The sequence below is a fragment of the Siphateles boraxobius genome, unplaced genomic scaffold (genome assembly GCF_051911475.1).
Source record: "Siphateles boraxobius isolate OS27281-9 unplaced genomic scaffold, OSU_SipBor_1 235, whole genome shotgun sequence".
Lineage (NCBI taxonomy): Eukaryota > Metazoa > Chordata > Actinopteri > Cypriniformes > Leuciscidae > Siphateles > Siphateles boraxobius.
The window spans coordinates 229,768-240,000 of NW_027508850.1; the positions used below are offsets into that span (position 1 = coordinate 229,768).

The 10,233-nt window shown below is 47.4% G+C and overlaps 1 protein-coding gene across 2 annotated transcripts in view; it reads right to left on the reverse strand.

Annotated features, from left to right (window-relative positions):
* Window positions 1–10,233, reverse strand: part of nup54 (nucleoporin 54) — a 58,386-nt gene that overhangs the window by 21,701 nt on the left and 26,452 nt on the right. For both annotated transcript variants that reach the window (XM_077240509.1, XM_077240510.1), the window contains 4 exons: window positions 8,052–8,106; window positions 7,855–7,948; window positions 6,888–6,995; window positions 1,136–1,255 (listed from right to left, as the gene is read on the reverse strand). In XM_077240509.1, coding sequence (XP_077096624.1) covers window positions 1,136–1,255; window positions 6,888–6,995; window positions 7,855–7,948; window positions 8,052–8,106 — 377 coding nt within the window. The remainder of the gene's footprint in view (window positions 1–1,135; window positions 1,256–6,887; window positions 6,996–7,854; window positions 7,949–8,051; window positions 8,107–10,233) is intronic.

Consider the following 10,233-nt stretch of genomic DNA (forward strand, 5'->3'; position numbering starts at 1 on the left):
GAGTTACGTGACGAGACATTCGTGTGTGTGTTCAACAGGTTTCACTACACGAGTCACGTGACGAGACGCTCTTGTGTGTGTTCAACAGGTTTAACTACACGAGTCACGTGACGAGACACTCGTGTGTGTGTTCAACAGGTTTCACTACACGAGTCACGTGACGAGACACTCGTGTGTGTTTTCAACAGGTTTCACTACACGAGTCACGTGAAGAGACACTCGTGTGTGTGTGTTCAACAGGCTTCACTACACGAGTCACGTGACGAGACACTCGTGTGTGTGTTCAACAGGCTTCACTACACGAGTTACGTGACGAGACATTCGTGTGTGTGTTCAACAGGTTTAACTACACGAGTCACGTGACGAGACACTCGTGTGTGTGTTCAACAGGTTTCACTACACGAGTCACGTGACGAGACACTCTTGTGTGTGTGTGTTCAACAGGTTTCACTACACGAGTCACGTGACGAGACACTCTTGTGTGTGTGTGTTCAACAGGTTTAACTACACGAGTCACGTGACGAGACACTCGTGTGTGTGTTCAACAGGTTTAACTACACGAGTCACGTGATGAGACACTCGTGTGTGTGTGTGTTCAACAGGTTTCACTACACGAGTCACGTGACGAGACACTCGTGTGTGTGTTCAACAGGCTTCACTACACGAGTCACGTGACGAGACACTCGTGTGTGTGTTCAACAGGCTTCACTACACGAGTCACGTGACGAGACACTCTTGTGTGTGTTCAACAGGTTTCACTACACGAGTCACGTGACGAGACACTCTTGTGTGTGTTCAACAGGTTTCACTACACGAGTCACGTGACGAGACACTCGTGTGTGTGTGTCTCATAAGGTTTCACTACACGAGTCACGTAATGAGACACTCGTTTGTGTGTGTGTGTTCAACAGGCTTCACTACACTAGTTACGTGACGAGACACTTGCGTGTGTTCAACAGGCTTCACTACACGAGTCACGTGACGAGACGCTCGTGTGTGTGTGTTCAACAGGTCTCACTACACGAGTCACGTGACAAGACGCTTTTGTGTGTGTTCAACAGGTTTCACTACACGAGTCACGTGATGAGACACTCGTGTGTGTGTGTGTGTGTGTGTGTGGTGCTGATGTTCGCACCTTGAACTGTGTGGGAGCATTGAGCTCTGATTGGATGGTTTCCAGCTGAACTCTCAGATGTTCCTCATCGAGCTGAATGGCGTAACCGCTCTTCCTCTGCACTTCCTGTTTAATCAGCACCTGAAACACAAGCGAGAGGGCTGTTTGTGTGAAAGTGTATGTGCACCTGCAGGACTCTGTGCGAGAGGTCAATGAGTGTGTGTGTGTGTGTGTGAGTGAGTGAGCATGTGTGTGTGTGTATACCTGCAGGACTCTGTGCGAGAGGTCAATGAGTGTGTGTGTGTGTGTGTGAGTGAGCATGTGTGTGTGTGTATACCTGCAGGACTCTGTGCGAGAGGTCAATGAGTGTTTGTGTGTGTGTGTGAGTGAGCATGTGTGTGTGTGTTGACCTGCAGGACTCTGTGCGAGAGGTCAATGAGTGTGTGTGTGTGTGTGTGTGTGTGTGTGTGTGTGTGTGTGAGTGAGCATGTGTGTGTGTGTATAACTGCAGGACTCTGTGCGAGAGGTCCATGAGAGTGTGTGTGTGTGTGTGTGTGAGTGAGCATGTGTGTGTGTACCTGCAGGACTCTGAGCGAGAGGTCCATGAGCGTGTGTGTGTGAGTGTGTGTGTGTGTGTGCGCACCTGCAGGACTCTGTGTGAGAGGTCCATGAGCGTGTGTGTGTGTACCTGCAGGACTCTGTGCGAGAGGTCAATGAGTGTGTGTGTGTGAGCATGTGTGTGTGTGTATACCTGCAGGACTCTGTGCGAGAGGTCAATGAGTGTGTGTGTGTGTGTGTGTGAGTGAGCATGTGTGTGTGTGTATACCTGCAGGAGTCTGTGCGAGAGGTCAATGAGTGTTTGTGTGTGTGTGTGTGTGTGAGTGAGCATGTGTGTGTGTACCTGCAGGACTCTGTGCGAGAGGTCAATGAGTGTGTGTGTGTGTGTGTGAGTGAGCATGTGTGTGCGCACCTGCAGGACTCTGTGCGAGAGGTCCATGAGCGTGTGTGTGTGAGTGTGTGTGTGTGTGTGTGTGTGTGTGCGTGTGTGTGCGCACCTGCAGGACTCTGTGCGAGAGGTCCATGAGCGTGTGTGTGTGAGTGTGTGTGTGTGTGTGTGTGTGTGTGTGTGTGTGTGTGTGTGTGCGCACCTGCAGGACTCTGTGCGAGAGGTCCATGAGCGTGTGTGTGTGTGTGTGTGTGTGTGTGTGTGTGCGCACCTGCAGGACTTTGTGCGAGAGGTCCATGAGCGTGTGTGTGTGAGTGTGTGTGTGTGTGTGTGTGTGTGTGTGTGTGCACCTGCAGGACTCTGTGCGAGAGGTCCATGAGCGTGTGTGTGTGAGTGTGTGTGTGTGTGTGTGTGTGTGTGTGTGTGTGTGTGCGCACCTGCAGGACTCTGTGCGAGAGGTCCATGAGCGTGTGTGTGTGTGTGTGTGTGTGTGCGCACCTGCAGGACTCTGTGCGAGAGGTCCATGAGCGTGTGTGTGTGTGTGTGTGTGTGTGTGTGCGCACCTGCAGGACTCTGAGCGAGAGGTCCATGAGCGTGTGTGTGTGTGTGTGTGTGTGTGTGTGTGTGTGTGTGAGTGTGTGCGCACCTGCAGGACTCTGTGCGAGAGGTCAATGAGTGTGTGTGTGTGTGTGTGTGTGTGTGTGTGTGTGAGTGAGCATGTGTGTGTGTGTATAACTGCAGGACTCTGTGCGAGAGGTCCATGAGAGTGTGTGTGTGTGTGTGTGTGAGTGAGCATGTGTGTGTGTGTATACCTGCAGGACTCTGTGCGAGAGGTCAATGAGTGTGTGTGTGTGTGTGTGTGTGTGAGTGAGCATGTGTGTGTGTGTATACCTGCAGGACTCTGTGCGAGAGGTCAATGAGTGTGTGTGTGTGTGTGTGTGTGTGAGTGAGCATGTGTGTGTGTACCTGCAGGACTCTGTGCGAGAGGTCAATGAGTGTGTGTGTGTGTGTGTGTGTGAGTGAGCATGTGTGTGTGTGTATACCTGCAGGACTCTGTGCGAGAGGTCAATGAGTGTGTGTGTGTGTGTGAGTGAGCATGTGTGTGTGTGTATACCTGCAGGACTCTGTGCGAGAGGTCAATGAGTGTGTGTGTGTGTGTGTGTGTGAGTGAGCATGTGTGTGTGTGTATTTTATTATTATACCTTTATTTAACCAGGAGGTCCCATTGAGATTCAGAATCTCTTTTACAAGAGAGACCTGGCCAAGGTAGCAGCCAAATCACAACAAATACACACACAACAAACACCAAATTACATTTTCATGATAAAAGAAGTACAAAAAGAACACAATGAGACTCCTAAGAAAAACAAGAACATGTCTCCATCACAGTACTCTTTACAGTAGTTTTAAATTCATTAATGGACATAAGGGTGTCTAGCCTTAGCTCTTTTTGTAGATTATTCCACCCCCAAGGTGCTAAATAAGAGAAAGCAGTTCTTCCCAATTCGGTTGTAACTCGTGGCACGTTAAAAAGCAACCACTTTGAAGAGCGTAGCTGATAAGTACCAGAGCAGACAGAGAGGAGGTTACAGAGGTACAGTGGAAGTTTGCCAAGTATAGCTTTATAAATAAAGATATACCAGTGCTGTTGTCTACGAATTTTAAGTGATGTCCAACCAACTAAATCATAAAGAATGCAGTGATGGGTAAGGGACTTTGTATTTGTTATAAATCGTAGTGATGCATGGTAAACTGAATCAACATGACGCAAGATGGAAGATGCAGCATGCATGTACAATATATCTCCATAATCAATTACAGACAGAAAAGTAGCTTCCACAAGTTTCTTCTTAGCACTAAAAGTAAAACAAGATTTGTTTCTAAAATAAAAGCCGAGCTTGACTTTAAGTTTCTTGACTAAAACAATAATGTGTTCATTGAAGGTGAGCTTATCATCTATCCATATCCCCAAGTACTTGTATGAAGACACTCTCTCAATTGATTTCCCATCCAAGGACAAGAGGCCACAGTTGTCAAGTATCTGTGCTCGAGCTTTTGAGAAAACCATAAACTTTGTTTTCTGTGTATTTAAAACCAGTTTTAGACTCAGTAATGTGTTTTGCAATGCCTGAAATGCAGTCTGAAGTTCCTGCACTGCTACAGAAATGGTGGAAGCCTGAGTATAGACCACTGTATCATCAGCGTATAAATGTAATTTGGCTTGAACATCTCTATCCAAATCATTTATAAAAATTGAAAACAGAATGTGTCCTAAGATTGATCCTTGAGGGACACCTTTAGTTATCTCAAGAAAGTCAGATTTATAACCTTCAGCATAAACACATTGAGTACGATCTACAAAATAATTTTGAAACCATGCAACAGCCTTCTCACTTAAACCAACTGAACGTAGTTTAGTCAATAACAATCCATGATCAACTGAATCAAATGCCTTAGAAAGATCAATAAATAATGCAGCAGAGTGTTGCTTCTTATCTAAGGCCCCAATAATATCATTTGTCACTAAAGTAGCAGCAGTAATAGTGCTATGGCCACTTCTGAACCCTGACTGAAAATTATTTAAAATGTTGTTGTCAGCTAAATACTGTTTTAACTGTACATTCACAAATGATTCCAAGATCTTTGACAGAACAGAGAGTTTTGATATTGGACGGTAATTATTCAATTCTGATGGGTCTCCACCTTTATGTAAAGGGAGGACATAGGCTGCTTTCCAACTTTTGGGAATGGAGTTGGAAAGAAGACTCAAATTAAAAATATGTGCTATGGGCTCAGCAATAATATCAGCTGCCACTTTTAACAGAAAGGGATCCAGATTATCTGTACCTGCTGACTTTTTGTGATCAATGTCTCTGAGGGCTTTATGAACTTCTGACACTGAAATCGGTTTAAAATGAAAGAATTCCCCATTTACATTTACATTTTCAGATGCTGACATGGCAGGACATGGGACAGATTTATTTACGGTTTGATTAAATATGAGTCCAGCCTGAATAAAGTGTTTATTAAACTGATTGACTATGACTGCTTTGTCTTTTATTTCATCTGAACCAATGAGAATCTGTTCAGGGAGGTGTGAGGTCACACGTGCACCCGACAAAGATTTAACTGATTTCCAAAACTTTGAAGGGTTGTTTAAGGTATCTGTGATTGACTTCAAATAAAACTCAGATTTGGACTTTCTAATCATCAAAGTACACTTGTTTCTTACAGTTCTAAATGCAGTCCAATCAGCAGAAGAGTTGGAGAATCTAGCTTGTGCCCACAATTTATTTCTCAAACAGATTAGCTCTGATAGACTGTCTGAGAACCAATGGTTGTCCTTACCACTGATCCTAAACTTTTTGATTGGTACGTGTTTATTTACAATGGAGCTGAAATTTGAATGAAAAAAATCCCATGCCATTTCAGCATCCGAAAACAAAGACACCCTGCTAAGTTCACTATGATACAGATCATGCAGAAAAGCCTGTTGTTCAAAACTTTTAAAATGTCTTTTTAGGATGATGCGCGGTTTTACCTTGGGGATTTTTGTATTTCTTACACAAGCGACTGCACAATGGTCACTGACGTCATTACAAAATACGGCAGTTGAGGTATATTTATGAACTGAGTTTGTTATGATTAGATCGAGGAGAGTAGATTTTATTTCTGCTTTGGGATTTATTCTTGTCGGTTCACCTGCAGGACTCTGTGCGAGAGGTCCATGAGCGTGTGTGTGTGAGTGTGTGTGTGTGTGTGTGTGTGTGCGTGTGTGTGCGCACCTGCAGGATTCTGTGCGAGAGGTCCATGAGCGTGTGTGTGTGTACCTGCAGGACTCTGTGCGAGAGGTCCATGAGCGTGTGTGTGTGAGTGTGTGTGTGTGTGTGTGTGTGTGTGTGTGTGCGCACCTGCAGGACTCTGTGCGAGAGGTCCATGAGCGTGTGTGTGTGTGTGTGTGTGTGTGTGTGTGTGTGTGTGTGTGTGTGCGCACCTGCAGGACTCTGTGCGAGAGGTCCATGAGCGTGTGTGTGTGAGTGTGTGTGTGTGTGTGTGTGTGTGTGTGTGTGTGTGCACCTGCAGGACTCTGTGCGAGAGGTCCATGAGCGTGTGTGTGTGAGTGTGTGTGTGTGTGTGTGTGTGTGCGCACCTGCAGGACTCTGTGCGAGAGGTCCATGAGCGTGTGTGTGTGAGTGTGTGTGTGTGTGTGTGTGTGTGTGTGTGTGTGTGTGTGCGCACCTGCAGGACTCTGTGCGAGAGGTCCATGAGCGTGTGTGTGTGTGTGTGTGTGTGTGTGTGTGTGTGTGCGCACCTGCAGGACTCTGTGCGAGAGGTCCATGAGCGTGTGTGTGTGTGTGTGTGTGTGTGTGTGTGTGTGTGTGTGTGCGCACCTGCAGGACTCTGAGCGAGAGGTCCATGAGCGTGTGTGTGTGTGTGTGTGTGTGTGTGTGTGTGTGTGTGTGTGTGTGAGTGTGTGCGCACCTGCAGGACTCTGTGCGAGAGGTCCATGAGCGTGTGTGTGTGAGTGTGTGTGTACCTGCAGGACTCTGAGCGAGAGGTCCATGAGCGTGTGTGTGTGTGTGTGTGTGTGTGTGAGTGTGTACGCACCTGCAGGACTCTGAGCGAGAGGTCCATGAGCGTGTGTGTGTGAGTGTGTGTGTGTGTGTGTGTGCGCACCTGCAGGACTCTGTGCGAGAGGTCCATGAGCGTGTGTGTGTGTGTGTGTGTGTGTGTGTGTGTGTGTGCGCACCTGCAGGACTCTGTGCGAGAGGTCCATGAGCGTGTGTGTGTGTGTGTGTGTGTGTGTGTGTGTGTGTGTGTGTGTACCTGCAGGACTCTGTGCGAGAGGTCCATGAGCTTGCGTTTGTACTGGGTGATTTTGGCGGCGGTCGTGGCCTGATTCCTCTGCAGTTCGCTGATGTCATTAGAAATGATCTGAAACAGCAGAGAGAGATGGTCGTGTGACGTAGGACTGTCAAAATGGCTGAAAAGCTAATGCAAATTTCTTTCTTAAATATTAGTAAAATTTGAATTATATTTGAATTCTAAAAGCAATACTTCATGTTAGAGGAAACAGTGCTGTATTGTCTCCTGTGCCCACAAGAGGGCGCAAGCGAGCAAATATAAATCAGACATCAGATCTTTTATTGAAATGAAATTCACTTTTTAAAGTGCATTAACTTTTCACAAAAAAAAATCCTAAATAAAATATAATTTACCCTAATGTGCATGCAAGTAAATGAGGTTGCAATAGTGCATAAAACTGTTACTGCATCAGTAACCTGAGAAAACACACTTCAACACACAGTGTAATGAACTACATGAACACACGACAGCAAACTAGCATTCAGAAACACTTCTACTCTCCACATCTACATATTGATCATCAAAAACACCAGACGCTCAACTTGGTCTGAGCGAGTGCTGAGCCCTTTCTATTGACAGTGTTTCAGCTAATGAATCACACACACACACACACACTCGCACTCAGCTCTGACCGATGGTTGGGTCAAGTGTGTCGTTATACGATTTTTGTTTCCAACGTCAGCAGGAAGAGCCTTTTCCCACCATTTTTCAGATTAGCAACGTAGCCCCCACCGCAAAAACATCAGTGACGTCATCATCATGTCTCGCTCCTCTGACACCAAAAATTCAAATGCACGTTTTTTGCATTTTCGAATGTGCAGTTTTTTTTTTAAAATTCAACAAGTATTCGAAATTCTAATTTTTATTTGACAGCCCTAGTGTGACGCATCAGCAGAGAGTCAGTCATGTGACGCATTGGCTAACTCACGTCCACTCGCGTCTGGTGCTGTTTGCTCATCTGGTCCTGGATCTTCAGTCGGCGCAGGAGTTCTCTGAAGCCCACCATCGGCACTGGAATCAACCTGAGCGGGAAATCACACACTGATGAGGTCACATGATCACACGATCACACCAGCGGCTGATGAGGTCACACGATCACAATGAAGAGCCAGTAAGGAGACGCACTTCTCTGGGTCTGGATTGTCCACTTTGGCCTGTTCCCAGATGATGGGGTCCACCCCTGCATACACACACACACGTGGTCAGCAGCGCGCACACACACACACACAGTCCTCAGCAGCACTCACTCACACACACACACACACACACACACACGCACACACGCACACACGCACACACACACACACACACGCGCACACACACACACGCGCACACACACACACACGCGCACACACACACACGCGCACACACACACACGCGCACACACACACGCGCGCACACACACACGCGCGCGGTCCTCAGGAGCACTCAGTCACACACACACACGTGGTCAGCCGCAGTCCTCAGCAGCATACGCATGTGTAAAGCGTGAACGTGTGTAAAGCGTGAATGTGTGTAAAGCGTGACACAGGATGTGTGTGTAAAGTGTGACGTGTGTGTAAAGCGTGACGGTGTGTGAAGCGTGAGTAACGCATAAAGAGTGTGTAAAGCGTGGCGTGTGTGTAAAGCGTAAAGAGTGTGTAAAGTGTGAGTAAGGCATTAAGAGTGTGTAAAGCGTGACGTGTGTGTAAACCGTGGCGAGTGTGTAAAGCGTAAAGAGTGTGTAAAGCGTAAAGAGTGTGTAAAGCGTGACTAAAGCATAAAGAGTGTGTAAAGCGTGAGTAAGGCATTAAGAGTGTGTAAAGCGTGACGTGTGTGTAAAGCGTGGCGAGTTTGTAAAGCGTAAAGAGTGTGTAAAGCGTGACTAAAGCATAAAGAGTGTGTAAAGCGTGACGTGTGTAAAGCGTGACACGTGTGTTAAGCGTAAAGAGTGTGTAAAGCGTGACACGTGTGTTAAGCGTAAAGAGTGTGTAAAGCGTGGCGAGTGTGTAAAGCGTGAATGTGTGTAAAGCGTGACGGGTGTAAACCGTGATGGGTGTGTAAAGCGTGTGTAAAGCGTGTGTAAAGCGTGTGTAAAGCGTGTGTAAAGCGTGTGTAAAGCGTGTGTAAAGCGTGGCGAGTGTGTAAAGCGTGGGCCCACACACACACACACGACTGCAGTAACTGCTTCAGTTGAGCAGAAGTGAGCGCGGTGCGACTGACGGTCATGAACACGCTGAGCTGCTGTGTGTAAAGCGCGACGAGTGTGTAAAGCGTGACCGATGTGTACAGCGTGACGTGTGTGTAAAGCATGAACGTGTATAAAGCGTGATGGGTGTAAATCGCGGCGAGTGTGTAGTGTAAAGAGTGTGTAAAGCGTGACGAGTGTGTAAAGCGTGAATGTGTGGAAAGCGTGACGGGTGTAAACCGTGATGGGTGTGTAAAGCGTGTGTAAAGCGTGTGTAAAGCGTGTGTAAAGCGTGTGTAAAGCGTGGCGAGTGTGTAAAGCGTGAATGTGTGTAAAGCGTGGCGAGTGTGTAAAGCGTGAATGTGTGTAAAGCGTGACGAGTGTGTAAAGCGTGAATGTGTGTAAAGCGTGACGGGTGTAAACCGTGATGGGTGTGTAAAGCGTGTGTAAAGCGTGTGTAAAGCGTGGCGAGTGTGTAAAGCGTGGGCCCACACACACACACACACCTGCGGGGGGGTTCTGCAGTAACTGCTTCAGTTGAGCAGAAGTGAGCGCGGTGCGACTGACGGTCATGAACACGCTGAGCTGCTGTGTGTAAAGCGCGACGAGTGTGTAAAGCGTGAATGTGTGTAAAGCGTGACGGGTGTAAACCGTGATGGGTGTGTAAAGCGTGTGTAAAGCGTGTGTAAAGCGTGGCGAGTGTGTAAAGCGTGGGCCCACACACACACACACACCTGCGGGGGGGTTCTGCAGTAACTGCTTCAGTTGAGCAGAAGTGAGCGCGGTGCGACTGACGGTCATGAACACGCTGAGCTGCTGTGTGTAAAGCGCGACGAGTGTGTAAAGCGTGACCGATGTGTACAGCGTGACGTGTGTGTAAAGCATGAACGTGTGTAAAGCGTGATGGGTGTAAATCGTGGCGAGTGTGTAGTGTAAAGAGTGTGTAAAGCGTGACGCGTGTGTAAACCGTGATGAGCGTGTAAAGCGTGGCGAGTGTGTAAAGCGTGGCGAGTGTGTAAAGCGTGGCGAGTGTGTAAAGCGTGACGAGTGTGTAAAGCGTGGCGAGTGTGTAAAGCGTGGCGAGTGTGTAAAGCGTGGCGAGTGTGTAAAGCGTGGCGAGTGTGTAAAGCGTGAATGTGT